Here is a 24,874-nt window from a genome sequence, read left to right on the forward strand (position 1 = left end):
AGAGAAGATTTCAATCAGATTTCATGAATAGAGAAATGATCTATTTATAAGAGGAGAAGCTAATGGGCTCTCCTTCTCTTCACGCACTTAAGCAGAGACATAACTATTTGCTATGAATGCTGAACTTGCATTTTGCATTGTAGATATTCTATTGAACCTAAAATAGGAAAAACATTTCTGAGATCCTTTTCATTCTATTATTCTATAATGAGCCAGGTAACCAAAAGATATTGTTTGTTACCTCTTTAATACATAAATACTATATACAGCAAGTCTTATTTATGATCTTAAGGAGAAGCCCACCTTTCTTGGCAAAGGAAGTGTATTTGAATATTTGTTATTATTATTATTGATAGTGTCCTGAGGCTAAGGTATCATATAAATGCTGTTAATAGTAAATACTGCAATTAAAATTAAATAAACACAAATAAGATAATTTAACTTTCCAAGTTGTAGAGTATTTTTTCCCTGAAATTTTCTGCTACATTTTTGCATTCAGTGTTTTTAGTTTTTAGTTTTTTTTTAAGCGAGGCTACCTTCTAATCTTTATTTCTCGTTTACACCACACCTAGTCTTGCTTTCTGTTTGGCAGATATAACCCAGAATAGAGTATTTCTGGAGAAAACGTTAATAGAAATGAGAAAGTATATCCTCACAAGATGATAATACAGTGCTCTCTCTGGATGGTTCTCCATAGAATAGTTGCAGCAGGAGTGATTGATAAATTACACCAGTGGAGCAATTCACAATAGATTCTGGATGTTTACTAGGTTGACATTTATCTCAAAAATGCTAGTGGGGCTAGATGGAGAGCTTGTGGAATTACAAATAACTGCTGCTACTATACCAAGCTTATTGATCTTTATCTAGCCTAGTATTTATTCTTCATTCTGACAATACACATCCATAGTAAGCTTTCTGATTTATGTAATGTGATCTGAATTTGTAATAAGTTCATAACTTAGAGGGATACAAAATAATGTTGGCAGTTTATGTTGAGTAACGTCTGGCACTGTCAGGTTCTGCTTCCAGTCCAATTTTTGCTTAATATTTTCATTTCCAAAAAAATAAAGTTAGACAAGTACAGTTGTCAGATTCCTGCAAGTATTAATATATACAGCATGGTCTCATTTAATAACTAAATGCTTCATTGCCTTTACATAACTAATTGTTTTAAGCTGGTTCTGATGACTGCCATTAATGTTTTCTTGACAAATTCAACTTTGATTTCTGGATGGCTACTTTACTTCTTGGGATGGTTAGAAATTATATTCAAATACTTTTGTTTGTATGGTTGAGTCTGTAGTTCTAATTAATTAAATCTTAATAGCCGTTCCTGGCATCTTGAATCTAGAAAGTAGCAATTATTTGCAATCCCTGGAAGTTTGTTCTTGCTTTGCTTTTTATACATTTCAACACCTATACAGAAATACCTCTGCTAGCTGAAATCGGAAGCTACTCAACCCTTTTTTTCTCTATGGGAATCAGATGGTGTATCTAAAAAGCCCACAAACAGAATAAGAGCTCAAGAGCTCTCAGCCCTTAATTGTCCCACAACCAATATTAAGAGGCAAACAGCCTACAGTACTTATTTTATCTTGTTACGAAGGCCAGGGTCTAATTTCAAAGAACATAGTGAGATTTAATCCTGAGGAAGCTTTTTAGGATTATGCTTCACCCATGATGAACTTCTTATGCAAGGAACTCTGACAACACTTGCGTCTTCATTCTGATTGAAGTGGTAGGCTCATAGGCTTGCAGGATTTGTTTGAGTCAACTTTAAATAGATCGTTTTAATGGAACACATTAAAATATAACATTTAAACAGAAGTATTAACTGCTGAGTGTTTTATTGTAAGGTGTTATAAGATCAAATGCTTTCTTACTTAAAGGTCAAAGGTTAATGTTTCCAGGTGGGAAAATTGATTTTGATAATAGAATCTTTTTTTTTTTGTATTTACTACGGTATTATGTAAAGTTGACAATAGTTCAAAGATTTGTATAGAGTTTCCCTGATGCACTGCTGACTCATACAGTCAAGCATTGAGAAGCTTCTACTCAATTAATGAACAATTGCTGGTTTCACTTAGCATAAAGACTCTTTAATGGAGTATTTCATGCCTTTCCACTGTTTTTTTTTTTTACAAGGCAGAACTATTTAACTAGATTAGAACCTGCTTCTTTAAGTGAAATACTACATGGGATCCTTACCTATGATCGCCCATTGGTACAGGAAGGAATAAACAATATATAAAAGTTCATATAATAATCTATTGAATGTCTGGAACAAACAGAAAAAAAGTACAGTAAGTCCAGATTCCTCCACTACACCTACTTTTTAAAAAATTAAATATTCAGTAAAAATATAATAACTCATTTAGTTTGCAAATTGTAAGTATCAATGAGATAAAAAATTTATTTTAGAAGGTCATAAAGTTGGTTTAGATATCTTTAAATTGATGGCATAAGGCAAAAAGAACTACAAAAACAAGAGGGAATAGTGAGAGTCTGGACAGAATTAATAAACATTATAGTATGTAATGTGAAACATTTGCTAGGCTATGTTTACAAATTACTGGTAAGCTATGGTTCCAAATCCAAAATAAATCAAAGATTGCATGATTAATGAATGTAGTAATAGAGATGAAACAGGGAGGAATATTCAAAGAAGAATACTAAATGTATTGCAAATATTAGAGAGGATTGGATAAGAGGTTTATTGTTGGTATATTATATAACTTCTGATTACTAAAATGGATAACAATGACAATGATTGCAAAATTGTTAGAAATGTAATGAATAGATTGGGTCATTTAAAAATATTTGGTGGCAATATTGTAAAACTCTATAATTTTAGAAAATGATTCATATTAGATTGAAACTACTTTTAAAAGTAAAATTTAAAAAATAAAACTGAATTTTCCATTTAAACTTGCAATATTATTACTCTTACTAAGCCATATACTTCCTTTAATTAGCTTTGCTAATATATTAATTGCCACAATATTTCTTATTGGTTACATTGTATGGTACCTTCTTTGGAGAAATGGCTAACTAAACGTCCCCATGTTTAAGACTATATTAATTTCATTTGCACAGGAAATTCAAAGCTTATCCTTTACAGCTGTCCTAGGCATCATGTAATGAGAACAGCAAGATCGCATTGTTTTTTGCACCTTAATTGTGGGAAGTGGATAATTTGAATGGCCCATGGCCACACAGGCTGACGTGCTTCAGCCTAACTCACTTTAGATCTGCATGTTATACAATAGAAGGTACTTCAGATGATTCATTTGACAAAGGAATTTATATGAAAACATCTGAGCAGAACCAATGAATTTAGCCATACACAGAAGAGCTGCATGAATCTGCCCTCAGATTCAGGTCATTTCTGTTGCCATGTGGCTCATTGCTTGAACCATACTATGCTGGATCAATAAAGCTTCACAGAATGGTCTCCGCCTCCTGGTATCCAGAGATGAACCTTGGTAGAAAGGTCTCCTTTGTCTCAGTATACTAATCAAGATCCCAGCATGCAGGTTTCCTGTAACTACAGAACTCAAATAACTCACATTAACTTTATTACAATCCAACCAGCTGCTCTACTTAAATATGAAAAAAGGCTGTGTTTTGGGAAAATAAACTTATCTGAGAAATAGTGAACTTGAAGTGATCCCCCCACCCACCCAGTATCATAGATTTAGAAGGGACTGAAACTATCAAAAGACTCTTCCCATCCATCACCAATAGAGTTAACAGAAGTAAAAATTTCAGCCAGTCAAAAGCTTTTCCACTCTAGTGTGCTCCATTCTTTGTCATCATGATTTGTAAACACAATGTGGATCAATATTATTGATAAAAGGAAGTTAACTAAAATATGGGCGATGAAGGAAGAGACATTTGAGAAGTAAACATACGTAATAAAAAAGTGACATTTTTTTTAAAAAATGGAAAAAACCTCTAATATTTCATGGGGCCACAGCCTTTGATTATTGTTCCTGCTATTATATAGGACCAGGAATGCAGTGTTTTTACTGGCACTCAGTAAGATAGCTCTTAGCTGGTAGCTGTCCAGGACGCCTGGCATGCTTTCAACATTCCTGCAGATTTGACACAATGATTTTAACCCAAATCCCACATGCTGGATATAATCTCTTGATGCTTTTAGAGGGCCTTTTCATACCTAATATGGACAAAGAAAGATTCTATTTTTTCAGAAATATGACGTCTACTAAGCAGCAGGTCCTGATCCAGAAATAGATTCATCTGTGTTCACTTAGTAACAGAGCTTTTATGATTTTTTTTTTACTATAGCAGCTCAAACACCTGTTGACCGTCTCAACATCTTCATTAAAAAAAATTAATCTGAGTGATATGCAAAAAGCAAAATAATTTGATCACCAAGGGTATTCACCGCTAATAAAAACTTTTTGAAAGAGCCATAAAAGTCGGGTTAACAAATAGGATTCTTGTCTAAATTCACCATAGCTTTTGATTTAATTGAAAATGGAAAGAAGTGTTGTATCTAAAATAAGGAACACAGAATTATCTGTGTTCAATACCCTCGGGGATTGATTATTCCTTGTTATTGAACCTGGGCCAAAATATTTTGACCTCATAGTGGTTTCACAGTTGGACAGGAGAAGGAAAATAAAGACAACCTGTTTAGATTGTGCCATGGGTCCTGGAATCAGTTGTCTGAAATATAACTGTTTCCTGATTGCATTCATTGGTGTAAGAACTCTGTTATGGATTCTGAAATATTGTGGATTCGGAATGCATATTAATTAATGAAGTTCATAGCAGCAAACTCCATCACAGTATATTTGACCACAGAATGGTACTACTGTTTATCCCTCTTTTCCGATCTTCCTCATGAGTGGTCTGGATGGTTTCACTCTATGTGCCATGGAAAAATGAAATTAGGTTCCAACTTGCAGAAGTTGTAATTGTGTCAGGTTTGACTTGGAAGAATGCTAGAGTAACTCCACTGTACAGCAATTGTCACAGGAAAAGAGGGCTCCTCGTGTAATAGGTTTCCCATCATAGGGAAAAGACTGTGACTACTTTGAGGAAGAACGGCATAAAAATTATACAAAAAAGCATAATCCTATCTGAAAATGATTTAAAGGGTAATTCAGATCTCTTTTTTTTTCCTTTCAAATTGGCAGCCAAGTGGAAAAGGACCACGCCTGCCTGAAGTATATTGCGTCATCAGCCGCCTGGGTTGCTTTGACTTATTTTCCAAGGTAAGCTGGTCTTTCAGCATTGTCTTTGTTTAGCTGCTGGCAGAAAACTTTATTCAAGAAGGAGCATTCTTTCCTTGATGGGTGATAACAGCATCTTGGAATGGTTTTGCTGCATATTTTAATCATTTACGTGGTCTTATAAATGAATGCTTTATTATTTCTGTGTCTGAAATGCATGTCTTGATGCTTTTTGGTTTCCTAAAGTTACTTTGGCTGAGTTGCAGTTCTGGATAAATATATCTGAAAAGATGGTGTGGCATAATGCTAATCTATTATCTATTTATTACCAGAACATTTAATACCTGAATAGAATTCTTTTTCCCAGGACATGGTTGTAGGATTACTACATATTTAATCCTTACATTCTGTATTGCCTGAAATGAATGTATACACACTGCAGTGGTGGGATTCAATTTTTTTTTACTACTGGTTATGTGGGCGTGCTTTGGTGGGCGTGGCTTGGTGGCATCGCAGGGGAAGAATACTGTAAAATCTCTATTCCCTCCCCACTCCAGGGGAAGGTTACTGCAAAATCCCCATTTCCTCCCAATCAGCTGGGACTCGGGAGGCAGAGAATAGATGGGGGTGGGGCTACTCAGAGGTGGTATTTACTGGTTCTCCTAACCACTCACAGTTTCCGCTACCGGTTCTCCAGAACTGCTCAGAACCTGCTGAATACCATCTCTGACACACTGATTTGGAATTTACCAAGTCTTACAATATGTAGTAACTTGTCCTCTCTTCTGTGCTACAGATTGCTAAATAGGGATCGTATGTTGAAACAAAAATATGGGAGCTCAGTTAATCTGATGCTTTGTGGATGTATTTGACGTCAATAAGCATAGTTCCTCTTTAGTTGGAAATTCTAGGTGAAAGCTCCTGGGGCAGGCTAGGATACATAAAGAATATCAAGATCTTTGTATATACCATATATACTTTGTATATATGTTTGTGATGAAGGCCAACCTTTCCCTATCTGGACCCCTCCATTTGTATTGAGATTCAAGTTTCATAATTCCCAGTTAACATGGCCAAATATAAAATTACAGATGGAACTTTCTAGGCAAATGATTTCCCATCACTTCCTCCCCCAAAATTGGATTCAGTTTATCTGCAGCTAGGATTATATGCAAGCATATAGGGTACTACTATGTTGAAAATATGGCAGACATATCCTAAAAACAGTTTCCACACTTATATTCTTTGATACTGTTCTCTGTTCTTATTTTGTTGTATACTTATGGATGTGAATGGTATGGATACTAATGGCATTTAAAGTATTGATTATGTACCCATCCAGTCAATGTCAAACACATTGATATATTTTTCTCCATGATGATCTATCCCTAACTTGATTTACAGTGTGCTCATTGCTACTGTTACTGAGTCTATCCACATTGCTAACCTGTTTCCTCAGAGTTCAACTTTTGCTTCCATAGAGTGTCACAGGAAATATCATTGCTTGAATTATTCTGATCTTTATAGATACACTATAGGTACATCATAGCATAGCATACATTGAAATATATTTTTGAAGGTTTCATAATTGGTCTCCCAAGTATTAGTTTATGGCATATTGACTGCTTCTTCCTTTAATGTTGGCTGATCCTAAAATATTGAAGCTATCCATTACTTACAAAATGGGTGGAAATGTCAGTGCATCTTATACAGCAAATGTTGCCAAAGCTCTGCCCACCCACCAGCCCCCACCCTTCAGCCTCTGCCTCCCAGCAATTTGCCTCCTTGCAACAAACAGCAAACAGCCTGGTCAGCTTCAGCACAGCCTGATTTAGCACGAGCAGCTGATTGGCAGTTGTATCTTCCTCCAGGAATACTGCCTATCAGCTGTTCCAACCCATTTTCAGCTCATTCTAGGCAGCAGGGATTGCTGCCGTCACCTATCCCTGATGCCTGCAATGGGCCAAAAATGGGGCATGCAGAGGCCAAAAATGGGGCACACGGAGGTGGCAATAGGTGGCAGTGGTGATGGGCGGTGGCGATCCCCGCAGCCTGGAACAGCTGATAGACGGTATTCCAGGAGGCAGATCCAACCGCTAATAAGCTGCTCGTTGTAAATCAGGCTTTGCTGAAGCTGACCGCACTGTTTGCTGTTTGCTGCAAGATGGCAAATTGCTGGGAGGCAGAGGCAGATTTTTTTTCTTGTTTTCCTCCCCAAAAGCTAGATATGTCTTATAGTCCAGAGCATCTTATAGTCTGAAAAATACGGTACATTATTCTGAAGAGAGCAGCTCTTTTTCTGGAATAATTCATAGTGCCAGAACTGTGTGAAATTCAGAATTGTCAATTAGACTGAAGTAGGCATTGTCTAGGATTTGCACACCTAGGACTTTGCCTTTATTGACTAGTATTGGTCAGGCTGTGGGAAAAGAGAATGAGAGAGGACAAGCAATACTGAAGTGCATAAAGAGAAAGAAGATTGCAGACAGAGGAGGAGAAAACCTTGCTCCCTCTTGATTCCAGTACTATTAATTTTTAATTTTAAGAGTAGCAGACTGCTTTGTATAAACTGCTCCAAGGGTAAATATAAATGAAAAAGAGAGTTCCCATTCCCTTTATACAGTAAACACAAGAGTTTGCTACTGTTTTACTTTTTTTCTGTTTCTGATTTGATTGTAATGAATCAGATCCTGGATGAAGTTGAAAGAAGGAGAGGGATTTCTGCTGCTCTGGTTTATCCATTTATGAGAAGCTTGATGGAGTCACCTTTCCCTGCACCTGGAAAGACAATCAAAGTCAAAACCTTCCTGCCTGGAGCTGGAAATGAGGTAAATATATTGTGAAATAAAGCCCTAGCCGACCTTCATTCTTCAAAATAGTATAACTAAGAAGAATGAAAGTGGATTATTAAGAGCTACCATAACTATAGGGATTGTATGCCTCGTTACTGTTCTTTAATAGTTCCCATTCATGAAGATTTTTATTAACCAGTATACAATGCATAGATGCCTAATTTTTAATGAATTTGAATCTGTATTTAACTAGCTGCTATATACTTTAAACTTTCTTGAAATTTACTAAGAAAAATCAAAATACTGACAGGGTTTGTCAGAAGGTTGCCAAGCTAGCAATCAGTCTCGGTGTTTCCTCATATGACTAATCTCTGGCTGTTACATCAGGAGCAACACATAATCACAGACAAATTCATCTTAAAGAGCTAACAGTGTTTCCTCTATTTGGTCACTAAAACATTACACAACCACTGAATCTAAAGATATATAAAATTCCTGATAGAAACAAAGCTAGTCATGCAAAGGATAATATTCTTATTATCAGTTAGCTTTTGTGTGTGTTTATGTATCATATTAGCTGAATGATAGAATGGACCCTTGTTTCATTCTCTATATTCTCATCAACTGCATAAGCTAATACCAGCCATCAAGTTTGCACTGAGAATTGTTTAGATAGAAAAACTCAGGAATCTAGAATGATAGGATGTAAGAGTTAGTAGGGACCTTGGAGATCATGTTGTCTGACATATTCCCAGTACAGGAATCTGTTAGTATCCTCAAACATATTATACCATTTAACCTTAGTCTGAAAACCTTGAACTAAAGGGAATCCACTATCTTCTAAGGCAACTTCTTATATTCCACTTCTTATATATACAGTATCTATCTATCTATCTATCTATCTATCTATCTATCTATCTATCTATCTATCTATCTATCATCTATCTATCTATCTATCTATCAATCATCTATCTATCTATCTATCTATCTATCTATCTATCTATCTATCTATCTATCTATCTATCTATCTATCAAACTTCTTAACTGCCTTTCTACCTCATAGAGGGGCTCTGGGCATTGTAAGTCCCTTATTATATTAGTTGCTTACTTCCTTTGAACAGTTTCCATGTTCCATTTGGTCAATGTTCTACCTAAAAACTAGGTGCTTAAACCTCAATATTCAATGTGGTCTGACCAACATAGTCATTAATTCCAACACCTTCATAAAGAGGAATTATGACATTTCTTCAAAATTTTGACATTCTTCTGCTGATGCAATCATCACATTATTGGTTCATATTTCTTATGAACCATTAGGGGCCCAGATTTTTTTTTGCATGTACTGCTGCTCAGTATTGTCCCATTTCACAATCCTATACTGATGCTATGTTGTTGATTTTTTACCAAAATGTAAACATTTGTATTTGTCCTTTTCTGGTTTCTGCCCATTGTCCTGGTATGTCCTGGTATATCAAGACCCTCTTCTAATACTACCCTCTGGTTAATTTACTATCCCATACTTAATGACATTCGTCTATTTAATCCTAATAAAAAAGAAAAACCAAAATGTTTGTCAAAATATTTGTGGGGTACAGACAATATTTTGTAACCCCCTCATCCAAGTCTGTACCCCACAAATATTTTGACAAACATTTTGGTTTTTCTTTTTTTACTAGTATAGAACAATTGAGCTAAGATTGGGCTATGGCCCACATTAAAATCAAGCTAATTTGAGTGTCAATTGTGATTATGGAATATATTTAGGTGATAGAGCTTCGCCGACCAATGGATTCTCGGCTGGAACATGTGGACTTTGAATGCCTTTTCAAGTGTCTGAGTATACGACAGATCATTAGAATCTTTGCTTCACTCCTGTTGGAGCGACGAGTAATCTTTGTAGCAGATAAACTCAGGTGAGCCATACAAGAACTACATGGGTGTCAATAGAGATATGAATAGAAAATTGTTACTGATTCATAAAGGTTAAAAGAATAATATATTACCTTGCATAATATTACTTATAATCATGTCTCTCTTTTCATTTAAAAAAATGTAGCTACCTTTCTGCTAATTACTTGTCAGCAGTGTTATATACAAAATTTTGTTCCTATCCTCAGAGAACACCAAGACTATCCCTGTATAAAGCAGAAGCAGATAGCTTCAGAAAATAGAATAGTCATCTTCCTTTTCTTTTTCCTTTCAAAAATTGGTGCATACGTTGTGTCTTAGTAAAATAAAAGATGCACCGTATTAAAGTGAAAAAAAAGAAAAAGGCAACACTTCTCACCAGAGTAGAGCATTTCTGCCAAATCGAAGGGATTGCCTATTCAAGGGTGTATTGCCTTTATTCTACTCCTAAATCTTTGAATATTGAATTTCAGCAGCAAATCTGAAAGGTCTAGTTTCTTGTCTCTTTTCATAACAAGGCCAAAAAAGATAGGCTAAGGACTCCTAAAATATTTTTTAAGAAAGCACAAACCACTTGCATGCTATCATTGTGTCACCACCCCTCAAGCCAGCTAAGAAATTGTGTATTGCTAGGCTAAATTAATGCTTTCTGCCTAATAATATTTCATATCCTAACCTCAAACTATAAGGCACAAAATAACAAAAGAATAGGACAGAGGGAACTGACACTATACTCATTCAGGGTCAAATGAGTTTTTCATAACCAAATACAAGTTGTCTTTGATTTATGACCACAATTGAGACTGGAATTTCCATTGCTGAGTCAGTTGTTAAGTGAATCACACATGATTTTATGGACTTTTGTTGCCATGGTTATTAAATGATTCCTTCTAGTTGTTAAGCAAAGCCAATGAGGGAAGGCAGAGTCATTTGATGAACATGAGATCATCAAATTAATATTCTTCCCCCATTGGCTTTGCTAGTCATTGTGAAAAGGCCACCAATGGCAATCATGTGACCTTGGGGATGCTGTGACATTAATAAGTTAGTGGACGAGTCACCATTTTTTCCAGTGCCATTGTAACTTTGAATCATTGCTAAATGAATGGTTGTAGGTTGTAGGTTGTAGGCCTATTTGACATTGCACCCAGAGATATAATATCTTTGAATGAAAAAATGTATTTTACTAAGTATTTCAATCCCTGTCCTGGGAAAAAATAACTTTCCTATAGCTTGTGACCTAAGGTATAGGCTGATGTAGGTTGACATTTTATAACTGAATGTTCACCAGTCCATTTCTCTGCATGGAAGAAAGATCCTTAGAAATTCAGCCCAGAAATTCAAGCTAAGCTAAACCTAAACTAAATCAAACCAAACCTGTGAGCTCAATTGCATGTTAACTCCATGAAAGAAATATTTTATTTTTTACCTTCACTGAATGTTTTTGTGTTTTTACATTCCTTAAAAGATATCTGTCAAAGATTTTAGAAAATTGTCCTGAAATGCTAAAAAATTAATAGTAGTACCGTGTTTCCCCAAAAATAAGACAGGGTCTTATTTTTTTTTGATCCCCAAAACAAGTGCTTGGCTTTATTTTTGGGGAGGTCTTATTATTTTTAAGGTGCAGAAGGCAGTGAGCATGGTACTTCGTGGCTGCTGCTGTGTTGCAATATTTTGGGGGAGGGCTTATTTTGAGGGAGGGTTTATTTTAGCGCATGCACTCAAAAGCCTGATTGAGCTTATTATCCAGGGAGGTCTTATGTTCGGGAAAACAGGCTAATATTTACTGAGCTGACTGAATTCACAAACTTGCACTGTTGTGATTCATTTTATGGCCAAGTGGTCATGCTTGTCTTCTGTTATCATGATGATGTCTGTTCTTGCATGGGTTTATTCTGCTTTTCAAGTATATCATTGTTGGTTCTGTGATGCAGCTTTAATGCATGGCTGGAGCACACACTGTCATAGATAGGATCCAGGTTCAGACAACCAAAATTATTTTACAGCAAAACCTAAAATTCTCATCAAGTAGCCTAGGATTTTTTCTTTATTTTGTATTTTTTCCTTCATACACAATGCCCCAACAAGATAAATCCGTAAGCATGACTCATGTCTTTTTGACACAAGATTTATATTGGCTTGCATTCATGGGAAAAAATACTTGGTAGAAGGATGAATAGTTAAAAAGTTATTCTTTACATTGTAACCATAGTTAAAACAGTTTTGTACAAGTAGATATCTGATAATTGGCTGATGTGATGTGGAAAGAATGCAATTCCTTCTCGTGTTGTGCTCCCAACTTCAGCTTTATCATTCAAAAGTTGTTTGTGTTCTGCATTTTGTCAGAAAGGTCATTTGCCACAATCATGTCAACATATAATTAAACTGGGACCACTTTGGCCTGCTGTGCAGACTTAAGATTTTGATCAAAGCCTTCTGCTACAAATGCAAGGAGGAGCAATTTCTTAAAAAGTTCAAAAAAATAATAAAAAAATGAACTCACTACAGAGACTGGTTACAAGGCAGTTTATTTGGGAGTAAACTACACTGTATGCCATGGGATAATTCTGAGAAGATAATATAGGACTGTACTATATTATTTTTGGTTGTTTCAATGTTGTATTACCTCAGGACTTTGGCCCAAACTCTATATCCACACCAAGCACTCTAAGATAATGATAATGAACTTTTGCCCCATCAGGCACATTTTTCCCAACTCCAAAATAAGACTCTATTTCCAATATAATGTTGTAAGGGAAAAAAAAACAGGCTTTCAAGCAAGGTTTGCATAGTTTCATATTTTGTCAAGGTAGATGTAGCACACTAGTTATGGATGTCAGCTCATCAGTGGCACAATAAGAACTACAGAAAGAGTGGACTCATTAAGAACATTTCAAACCATGGTTCCAAATCTCCGGACTGATATTGGACTAATTAGCAAGTTGTATTGTGAGCTACTAAATGACATTATGGCAACTGTATGTGAACCAGAGCAAAGCGTGGTCTGTGCCAAATGTTTGCATTGTGGTCTGTAAACAATCTTTAATACTGCAAAATAGTTTTTCTTTATTGATCAACTTTCTGCACTTCCCATCTCACCTAAGTGACTCTAGGTAGTATACCAATAGCATCATAAAATAATACAAAAACGTGACAAAAAAAAACTCAGTTAAGAAGACAGTTAAAAAACAAGATTAACATTTATAAATTAAAAAGTTAGTAAGGCACAGGGAACGCCCATCAGTCCACCAGCCATCACCAGGATTCCATAACCCTCTTTGACACCCCCCCTCATGCTAAATGCATATTTAAGACACAAAAATAAATAAAAATGCTTATTTTAATCCATAAAATGCATGTCTCATCTTCCAACCCAGTTTATTTTATGTGCCTGAAACTTTTATCCTTTAAATCAGGGGTGTCCAAACTTGAGAACTTTAAGACTTGTGGACTTTAACTCCCAGAATTCCCCAGCCAGCCATGCTGGCTGGGGAATTCTGGGAATTGAAGTCCACAAGTCTTAAAGTTCTCAAGTTTGGACACCCCTGATTTAAATATTTCTGAGGATTGTATGTAAAATATCACCTTTTGTGCGAGCTACTCCTACTAATTTGTGCCTTTACTTTGTTGACTTTGAATGTAACTATCGTTCCAGGGTGCATGCGTTAGTGTATTCTGCAATTTGGAAACTTTTCTCATGGTCACATCTATTCACTTTGCATTTTTTTCCACTGGAAATTTTATTTAATGGATAAAGAGCAACAATGGCTCATGTTCTTATTTTGATATTTCTGAGAGGAACAAATGTTGTAAGGAACTATGCATAGCATATAATTTCTCCATTTTGACGAAGGGCAAAAAAATCCCATAGTTTCAATTTCCATGTCCCAGGAGAAATTAGATCATCAGTCTTTCTATCTTCAGAACACCATTTAGCTCTATGTTGTCTTCGAAGCACATTAGTATATGCTAAATGTCTTGTGAATTACATAATCTCATTTGGAATTCTTCTTGGATTATAATGTTAAGAAAATTCCTCCTTATTGTGAATATGGTCATGCAGAGCCTCTAGGAAGCTTTTAAAGAGCTCCTGGGGGCTGGAGAGGGCAGAAATGAGGGGAAAACACCCTCAATTTGCTCAATTTACCCCCCCCCCCCAGCCCCCAGGAGCACTCTGTAAGCTTCCTAAAGGCTACCGATGTCCTTTTTTAAAATGAAAAATGGGCAGTTTTTGCTTGTTTGTGCCACCCCCACCCCCAGGAGCATTCTGCAAGCCCCCTAAAGGCTATTCATGCCTTTTTTTGGGGGGAAAACAGGCCAGTTTTTGCAAAAAACGGGCCATTTTTGGGAGGTTTGCAGAATGCAAAAAAATTTTTTTTTAATTTGCCTCTTCAAAACCTGGTGCGCCTTATACTCCGGTGTGTCTTATACTCTGAAAAATACGGTAATTGAGTCAAATCTCCTGCTCAGTGCAGAAACCATTTAAATTAAATAATCCATTATAGATAGCTCTCGGATCTCTGCTTAAATGTAGCCAGTGAAGGAGAGCTCACTATCCATCATTCCACAGATGAAGTACACTTCTTGTTATGCATTTTCCCCTAATCTGCTGATCAGAATGATAGGGAGTTCTTTGTGAGAAATCCACATATATTATGTCTACATCATAATATTTTTTTAACTTTTCACAAAGTTGCTGTGGCACTTTTTCTGCAGTGTTCTCTTGCTTTCCTAGGTAGCATTGTTTTTAGTAGAGCTTTATGTATGATTAAATTCAGATCATGAATTTCTAGCAACGATTGTATTCTGACCAAGAATCCAACTGTGGTACACACTGGTTCAAGCTGAAACAAGAACATTTTGAGATTGTACATACTCATTTGGCCAATTCTGAGACATAACCTTCTTTTAGGTCTCACATCACATCTGTTGGATAAATTAATACAGATTAATGAGGATCTATCATCATCTTCACTTGTAGTTCCTATAAAATTATACTTCTTTATAATATTTGTCCCCATTCAAAAGATAAATATTTTCTAAAATTATTTCTATGTATTAACATGTTTGATTTTTTTCAATGATTTAGTGCTACATTTAACCACTCTGAGTTTTCTTACATAAGAAATTCTACTGGCAGTTCAGTTCTTCATATACATTTAGGTAGTCCTCAACTTGCAACCACAATTGGGACCAGAATTCCTGTTGCTAAGCAAGGCATTTGGTTAAGCGAGTCACACCCAATTTTACAACTTTTTTTTTGCTCTAGTCACAGTCATTAAGTGAATCGCTTTAGTTGTTAAGTGAATCACACAGCTTCCTCCATTGACGTTGCTTGTTGGAAGCCAGCTGGGAAGGTTGCAAATGCCAATTAAGTGACCCTGGGACTCTGCAACTATCATAAGCTAATTGCCAAGTTCCCAAATTGCGATTACTTGACCATGGATTGCTGCTTGAGGACTGGAGGTAAGTCACTTTTTCCACTGCTGTTGTAACTTTGAATGGTCACTAAACAAATGGTTGTAAGGCGCGGACTACCTGTAAGTTATCTATTTTGCTATCAATTCATCTATAATATCTGCGGATGTTGTATGATTAGGAAAGGCAGATGATGAGGCAGATGACAACCCTATTGGTTGAAGAGATAAGTCAGGATTCCCTCCCACCCCCACCCCCACCCCGAATATGACAATCCACATAAAGATCTATAACAGCCATGTCCAAGTTGGTGTCCTCCATGGGTCTTGGGAATGGAATCCCAGGAATTCCCAGCTTGATTGTAGGGTGAGACTATTATCTGTCCTTGGTTTAGTATGCGACACACAATTCTAATACTTAGTATACAATACTTAGTATACACACACACACATAAAGACAAAACAATTCAAATATGTAAGGAACTATTTAGAAATCTATTCTGATTGTTTGAATCAAGCCAACCTGTTTCCCCCCCTCCCTTTTTTTTAAATCACAGCAAAATCAAATTGAGGATCTGATAGTGACATTTGCTGTATCAAATGAACTTTCAGGGTATAAAGCCTTCTTTCTGATCTTTGGAAGCCTCTGCCATATCAAATCTAGTAAAGTTTAAATGCCTGGTTTTACTACTTTTTACTACAATATCTTTTTGTTACTATTGCTGTAGCAGTTAAAATCAAATATAACTAACCAGTTATTACTATTCCCAGTTTCTCAGTGAGGCAGATCTCAGGAGAATGAGCCCAAGCGTGGGAACTGCACATGAGAGAGAATGGTGTATATGTGTGTATAATTTCCTCATAGTTCTGCTTTCTCGAAGAGTGCAACTAGAAAAGGAGGTTTTATAGAAACTAGAGGAATGTTTGTGTTCTCATTTTTAGATTAATTTGGCTCTCATTTTAGCTTCATTTATTTTTTTTAGTTGATCTGCTACACTGTCATTAAAAATAAGTTAAAAATTATGCTTGAAAATCTCAAGCCTGTCCTATTTTTCTTTTCTGAATCGGAGCATTGTTTGCTTTTTCAGGGTGGGAAAATTCTTTATATTCTATTGAGCAAGATAAAAGTCAAGGCCAAAGCCTCACATGCTAGATAACACTTCTGAAAGGGAAATGTTTGATAAGGAGGCTGCATTAATCATGATTGCCAGCTGCCTTGACCCAAGGCCCTCTGTGGAACTGAATTCATTCCAAAGATGTTGGAATTTCATCTGCAAATGGGAAAACTCCTTTGTCTAAGATTGCCTCCTATACACGTTAAAGTTCCCATGCACGTCAGAAATTGCAAGATTGGAAGATTCAAACAGATTGCACGTCAAACAGAATACTTTTTCCTGAATATATAGCAATACATTTATTGCAGTAAGTATTTCACCCAATCCAAAAGAATGAGAGTAAACAGCAATCTTTGAAGCATAAGGAATTTCACACAAAAAGAAAGTCCTGAACTAAGAAGCTGGCCCCAAGAATGACTGTTAGGTAGCAATTCTAGCTTACTCATAAACGTAGTCCTTGACCTACAACAATTCCATTCAGTGACTGTTCAAAATTACTGAAGTCCTTAGAATTCCAGCTATCCTAGCCCCCCTGTGGTCATATGATTCATTTAACAGTGGCAACCAGGACTGCAGAGATTGCACTAAGCAATGCAGTTTGCTTTACAACCACATTGCTTAGCGATGAAAATTCAGGCCTCAATTGCTATAATATGTGGAGGATTACCTTTATATGGGATAAAGAGAGGAGCATGTGATATTTGTTTTTTCTTTAATTTTGAAATAGGAAACTGAGGTATAAATATAGTCAAGGTGATAATTTTAAACTATCATCGCACACCAAAAAATATTTTTAAAAGGGAGTAAGTGAACTATCAAATGGAATACAATGATGGCAAAGCCAAATTATAAATGAAGAAGAGAATTTGCAATGTGAATAAACATGTCAGCCAAATAACTGCTTAAAGATTTTTTTCAAGAAAGTGCCTGGAAGAAGTACAGCTAATATTCCAAAGCAGAGTGCCCTTCATTTTGGATTGTTGGAGACCCCTTAAAGTTTTTCTTTCCAACTGTGCCTAGAGTGGGAAGAGACATCTAGTGCTACTTTTCTTGTCACTGTGTGAAAAGCTGGTCTTTTTACTCAGGAGAACAGCTTAATCTCTGATTGCTAAAACAGCCATTTTCCTAAACCATACTGATTCAGCCAAGTTAGTTCATACTCATTTTCACGCATATATTACGGCCTGGATATGTGTGAAAGAGAGTAGTACTGGCATTACTATATTTAATATGCGTAGGGTTGTTTGGTTGCAGAATTCCTAAAATCTGTGCAAAGCACTGTAATTTCTAATGATCAGCTTTTTACCAGTGGTGTCTTTCTGCCTCTTCTTCTCCCCTCCTGTTAAGTTTATTGGATTGGCACAGGGTTTACAGGTCTTCTAGATAGATGACTGCTATTAGTTACTAAAACATTTTCTCTGGACAGAAAAATGATGGAAGGGGTAGGAAAAAGTGATGATTACAAAAGGAGCACATAGCTATCTATATCCCTTATAACATTCCATGAATAAGACAGAGATTGTGCAATGACCACTTAATTTGGGAAACACCCCAAATTTCTGATACCTTGGCATCTAATGGTCTGATGCGCTTCCATGACTGCTTTCAAATGCTAGCAGTCAAAGGCCTTATGCATCTGTTGCAGCTTACTCTCCCATATTGTCTCTTAAAAGGAAAAAAAGGATGCAAGAAACCATGGCCAACGCAGCAGTGATGGCTTCAACAAGCAGAAAGATCTGATAGCACACTAATTTTTGTTACAGAAGTCAGATTACTGTAAAAAAAAGTGTTTTAAGAATGTTCAGGCAAAAAGAGACCCCCAAATGTTCCTCTGGGATCCCATCTGTACTGGGCAAATAGTTTTGTGTCTTCTCTGCTGTGTAGTCTTTAGGAATAACTTTTGATCAGAGGCAGCAAAAAGATTCCAAACAGAGGTTTGATGCCATCTAGAGTCACCTTATGGCCTTGCATATCAGTAAATGGATCACTCATTACAATACAGCATTTCAACTAATAAAAGTTCTGATGTTAGTACGTGTGTGTGTGTGCGCGCGCACGCGCGCTTTCACACTATAAACAAGTATTGTGCATGCATTTGTACGTAAACCCACACACCTACAACCCCTTGTTACTAAAATCTGGCTTAAATAAATCCTAACTGTGATTCAAACATTTCCTCACTATCACTAATTTGGGACATTTTGTTAACTATAGTTTGATACTTTTATTGTTGTTGGAAACCAGTGTTAACCAGATTGGAGTGGGGGTGGAGGAACATATGATAAAAGTTCTTTCCTTTTTCTTTTCTTCCTTAAAGACTGATGGGGGGGGGAAATAATCTTATGACGTTTGCCTTGCAGAATATGAAACTACTGAGGAGATGTCCTAGTTAAAAGTGTAGGTTCTGGAAAGACACAAAAGCATTTCTGAATTTGTGGTGGTTTGAAGTGAAACCTTTCTTTGGAAAATGTTCTGCAAATAAACAGCATTTTTTGTTCTATCTTTGGTAAATGGAAAAATTGAAAAAACAAATGCTATCAAGGAAAAAACTGCATTCGGTCTAGGTGGAGACTTTTATTCTTTTGGTCTCCAGGCCAGATAGACTGATAGACATGTTGTCCTTTTAGATGATGTGTGACAAAGGTAAGCAGTGATAGATGGTGCACAAACAATAGCTGAAGGATAAAGGAAGAACAGTTGCCAGACATTGTCAGAAAGATATCAGTAGCCAGACTATTAGAAATGTTAACAGAGTAGCCATTGCAGGACATTTGGTAGGTACATTTTGACCTTTACTCTGCTTTAATCTAGAAAAGATTAGTTGTTAAAGCACAAAAGTGCATTGTACAATGCCCAGTGTTGCTCTGGATACTGAAATGGTGATATATAAATTTAATAAATAAACAAGGCAACTTTCTGCCAAGTTTATTAGCAGTTACTCTACTTAAGAAAATAATACGAAACAACATTCTTTGGGAGAAGGAATGGGTTCTTCATTTTTGTCCTTGAAGTTATCCATGGTGTGTTCGAATTTAATCTGAGGTTAACATCCATAACGGTCAGCTGTATCATTTTTGCCCAGTATTTTCGTGCAGTTTATTGGAGGTTTGTATCTTAGACTGGTAGACAAGAAAATGCTGTTTTAGGCATCGATGCAGACAAAATAGTTGTTCCTTGGTGGAACTTTGCCTGCATGCAAATTTCTCTCATTTGGGTGCTTTTGTGTTCAATGCCAATATATGTGGTACTAATAGAATATATGTACAGTAACTTGGGGTTGCCTTGTTGAATCATTGGTGCTCTCTGAGCTTGGTTGTTTTCTTACAGATATTTCATTACTTGGCTAGATAGCATCTTCAGCACTATAAGGGAGTGGAGTTTGCTCTTCGTTTTATATAGAAGTTAATCCTCGCTTAATGACTATTCACTCTGCGACAATTCAAAGTTACAATGGTATTGATAGAAAGCAGTTATGACCTGGGCTGGTTGTTGTAGTGCCTGCATGGTCATATGATAAAAATTTGGGCACATGGCAACATGCCCACCTTAAAACTGAAGGGTTGCTGTTTGCCTATCTCCCCCTAATCTAGGCTGCCCTACACAGTGACATTGGCCACAGCACTGGGCCTTACCATTGGCCCAGGCCTGTTTGTGAGCCCTAGCGCCACCGCTACCACTGAGAAATGCCGCCTCATGCCATTCTCCAAGATACGCAAGCCTTTGGGAGTGATAGATTGGCCCCATCATCCAGCTCTTACTAGGATCTTGCTGCACACCACCTACCTTCAGTCATTTTTCTCCTGCTTTTGAGAGGTCCACATAGCCTATATGAGGCAACTTCTGATAGCACCAGATCTTCTTTCCTGTCACTGCCTTCAGCTGCTTCAGAAGGTTTCTGGACAATAGCTTGTGGTTAGGGGTGTTTCTTTCTCTTTGGTAGTTCCTTAATTAGGTTGTTTACTGCTTGAAGGTTCGTCTACTATTAATCATTTTAGGATTAACATTTTTAATCCGTCATCATTTAATATTTTTTTATCCATACCAACCTTTTTCTGGTATGCTCTTTTTTCAGGTTTGTCCTTTATTTTTTCGAACAAAAGACGGTCACCGTGCTTAACAGAGAAGTTATCAAGTCAATTTTGAATGGGGATAATCTCATTTTTTAAATTTGATACATTTTAATCAGTGTTCTTATTGTACATTACTTATCTTGGATGCAGTGCTTATAAATGTCATGGAGTAGAGAAACATAGAATAGTCTTTCTTGAATTTTATTAAGAAAAAAGGTAGAAGATGGCACATAACAATATCATTTCATTTCTCCTCAGCACCCTCTCCAGTTGTTCTCATGCTGTAGTGGCTTTACTGTACCCCTTCTCATGGCAACATACCTTTATTCCTGTCCTCCCATCTTCCATGATTGACATTGTCTGCTGCCCAACTCCATTTTTGGTTGGATTGTTGTCGAGCTCACTGCCCAAATTAAAGGAGCTACCTGTAGAAGAGGTAAGCATGGATTCAATAGCTCATATAGAAATAGAAGTTTTCAATAAATTCAACTGATTTTTTAAAAATCAAAAGCTTTATGTATTGGCCATTAGTTAGATTTCTCTGGTGGCTCTTTTTAAAGACAAACTCTGGGGTTACTTGGGCTGAGGGATTCCTGATTCCAAATCTACTGAAGCAGCTTCCAAGGGTGAAAATAAGTATGCCAGCATCTATGTCGCTGAAGATCCATTTTTCTCCTTTAATGGAATTTAGAAATCTTCTGAAAACTTTTATTTGAAGGAGGCCTTTTGATGATTTTTAATACTTGGTGAATATTGATTGATGGTATGATTCTGGCAGTGTTCATTTTTTCTCCTGAAGACACTTTTTTTTAAAAAAAATTGTTCACCACCTAGAAGCTTAATTGGGGCTATATTAAAATATTGTAAAATAAATATATTGGCAAGAAGAAAGAGGAGATTATACCAGTGAAGATCTTGGGTGAAAGTCTTTTAACTTTGTCAACTTGTCTTTCAAAAAATCTTTGAAAAAGCCTATATATTGATTTGCTGTAATTTGGAATTAAAGTTCGATGGAAGGTAGCTGAAAAGGGACTGAAATGTAAGAAGTACTGGTAGCTATTAGTGTGGAAAATCAGGATCAATGACAACCAGGTGTATCTGGTGTTATTTTATAATGAAATATCATAAAACAGGGGATAAGTGTTTTGGTAGGATTGATTCCGAGCCAGTGTTATCTAATATCTGTGTAAGGTAGCTTTTGTATTCTTAACCTTCTGTTTTCAAATGTATTAAATTGCTGTCATTGACAAGCTTTTTCCCCAGATAAAAAAGTATCTTTCTTTGTTATTAGATTTGGTGGAGTGCTTTAAAGGCTTTGGTAATGTTTGTTAGGAGAAGCTGCATGAGTCAGCTGTGTATCAGGGTTCCCCCCCCCCCCACATCACTCCTGAGGGAGAGCTATATCATTTTGTCCGACCCATCTGAGAGCTTCACATATGTTCCTTGACACAGATACTTCCTTTCTGTTCTTCTCAGATATGAATAGGTTCCAGATTCAATGATTTCTGTTTCAAAATTAAGACATTAATATCACCATGTTGCTTACACATACAATGAATTGGATATAGAAATCACCATGAAGTGTTCCTTTTCTTGATCATAGTGTGTCCTTTTTGGACATACATTCTCTGCTAAAATGTAAATTTCCTCCTGAAAGTAATTCTAATAGTGTTTGGGATAACACTGCACTATACTTGCTGTCTTAGATCACAACTTTAAGCTTTCATTTTTATTTAAGGCATTCTATTTGACTTAGTAACCTCACAGACAGACATGAATGTACACTGTACAGCCCATTAGATTAGGCTGCTTCTGCTATAAATTCGTTGGAGCTATAAGATATTAAGTAGAAGTTTTGTTAATTGATCAAGACAGCCAGTCACTCAGTAGCAACAAAATGCTTTTAATCATCAAAAGATTTTTGTGTCAATTCTTACAGGCCTTGATGGTGAACCTTGGGTCTGATCGTTTCATCAGGCAGGTACTGTTACATTATTTGTATTTGTCTTTCATTTTTGTATTTATTTGTATAGAAGTGTCTCATAACTTACAAAATAGATTTGTAAGATTTAGTTATAAATGTCCTCCCTTCCAGCTGAGAATGAGAAAATGTGACGGTTTTACATGTGTTCAATAATTTCTATGGAAAAACGCAAAATCTGTATATCTTGTCTTTTAATTGCCTTATTCAGCACACAAGGATTCTTTAGCAGTGTTTGCTTGTACTTAGCTGCACTGCAGTCATAATCAGGGAAGAGATTGTATAGTGTGCAATAGTGGGGGCATGAGATTATCCTGTCACATTATTTGCAAGATACGTGCAGGACAAAGAATAGGAGATGACATTGAACCTTCCTGCATGAAGCCATAAATTCTAGTCTCACCTTAGGCACAACTGGGTGATTTTGGACCATTCATTGTCTTCAGTCCTAGGAAGGAGGAGGCAAGGACTTCCAAACCCTGCCAAGAGAACTGTGGGGACTTGGCCAGGCAGCTGAGAGAGAATGGGGGTGGGGGTGGGAGGGAGAGATGGAGACTGGGGTGGGGGTGAGAGACAAAACCTTGAAGTGTTCACAACACTTTTTGAAGATGGACTTGCAGAAGTTTAGGGTGCTGTTTTGTTTTGTTTTAAATCTGCCCCCAAAATCTGCCCCCAAAATAATAGTGATTCCTATTATACAGTAGATAGTTATATGGAGCAAAATTGAAGACTTACCTGAAAATCTGATCCCATTAATTCATGACGGCACCGTACAAATCAATGCCCTTGGAGGCCAATATAGTACTGTTACAAAATAATTGTGCCTTCCTTAAGAGTTCTTAAAGTATTCATCCTTCTTGAAAAAAAAAGCTCCATGAAGCAACTTATTCTCCCATTCTTCCTCTGCCTAGATGTCATTCTAGGAATAAAAAGATTTGCACTTGGTGAGCGGATTGTAATAGGCCTGGAAGGAATGACATTTTAGGAGCTACGGAATAGCTATCACCTCCCAATAGTATGTTTTATAAATTCCCGTTTGCAGAAAAATAAGTCTTACAATGCATTATGTTCTTTAAGTATGTACAGACTTTTAGTATTTATTTTGCAATACATTTGATTCTAAAAATGTTTGAAAGTAGATGAATATAAAAGGAAGAATGAAATCTTAGCAGTCTCTTCCCCCCCCCCCTTCAGATGGATGATGAAGACACACTTTTGCCTCGGAAATTGCAAGCAGCTCTGGAGCAGGCCCTGGAGAGGAAAAATGATCTGATAAACCAAGATTCAGACAGTGAATCAGATGAGGGTAAGACAGTTTTGGAAGAAATCCTGTTTACAACAGAATATTTGCGGAAGAGAGAATAATGTGTCCTTGGACACTAGGAGAGAAACAAAGATAGCTGTATTTAACTGACCATCTTATTACAAATCTTTCTTTTTTTCATAATTAAAAATACACTGTTCTGTAACAGTTTGCTGGAATCTTTAAGGGTTGTTCCCATTATGTTTCAAAATACAGATAATTAATCATTGGTTGAACAGAAAATCTAGGCCCAGGCATTCTGAAAAATCATTTCCATGACTCTTTTTTGGCTCACTTACTTTGTTGTAAGAATTTAATTATGAGATTGGATGCTATACTAGTCCCCACGGAAGCAAAAGAGCAACTCTGTTGAGTTCAAATAAGTTGGCTTTGTTGATGCAAACAAACTTTCCTAGCAAAACAAAATTATTTATCCTGTGTCACATGTTAGAAATGCTTTGTAAGGAGGGTAATATTAACAATGTATATACTGTATGTCTAGCTGGCTGGGGAATTCTGGGAGTTGAAGTCCACAAGTCTTAAAGTTCCCAAGTTTGGACACCCCTGCTGTATGTTTTCTTGTATTTCTTAGCCTCTGAATGACTACATCTTTTAACTTGTAGGGTTTGTCACTGATTTGTTTCATGAATGTGGTTCATGTATTGTGCACAGAGTAAATCCTTGCAGGACTGAACCCTAATATTTTGGGCAAAATGTGAATCAGCGTTTGCACTTATTATGTGATTTATGGGCAATTGTATGTATGTGGGAATGGTGGCAAGTGACGGAATATGTATCATTGCTCATAAAAAATGATTGAAATTATATATTCGCAGCAGCCTTCATGATGCAAGTATAAAATTGCATCGTTTATTCAATATGTCATGACATATTTCATCACTTCAACATTTTTCAGGCTTGTTTAGATTGTTAAAATCTTATACTTCTTAAAGAAATAAAATATACATTTCTTTTTATTGTCAAGTACAAGGAATAATTTTGTTATGAAATATACTTGGAGAGAAGGAGTTTCTCAAAAAAGATAAATACTTGAGTTAACATTGTTGTCCCTTCTCACTGT

The 24,874-nt window shown here is 36.4% G+C and overlaps 1 protein-coding gene across 5 annotated transcripts in view; it reads left to right on the forward strand.

Annotated features, from left to right (window-relative positions):
* Window positions 1–24,874, forward strand: part of DENND2B (DENN domain containing 2B) — a 159,021-nt gene that overhangs the window by 129,840 nt on the left and 4,307 nt on the right. For all 5 annotated transcript variants that reach the window (XM_081949497.1, XM_081949495.1, XM_081949496.1 and 2 more), the window contains 6 exons: window positions 5,172–5,249; window positions 7,895–8,035; window positions 9,764–9,912; window positions 20,768–20,945; window positions 22,449–22,490; window positions 23,685–23,796. In XM_081949497.1, the coding sequence (XP_081805623.1) occupies window positions 5,172–5,249; window positions 7,895–8,035; window positions 9,764–9,912; window positions 20,768–20,945; window positions 22,449–22,490; window positions 23,685–23,796 (700 nt within the window). The remainder of the gene's footprint in view (window positions 1–5,171; window positions 5,250–7,894; window positions 8,036–9,763; window positions 9,913–20,767; window positions 20,946–22,448; window positions 22,491–23,684; window positions 23,797–24,874) is intronic.

This window comes from Natrix helvetica, assembly GCF_964273705.1.
Source record: "Natrix helvetica genome assembly, chromosome: 1".
NCBI classification, from domain to species: domain Eukaryota; kingdom Metazoa; phylum Chordata; class Lepidosauria; order Squamata; family Natricidae; genus Natrix; species Natrix helvetica.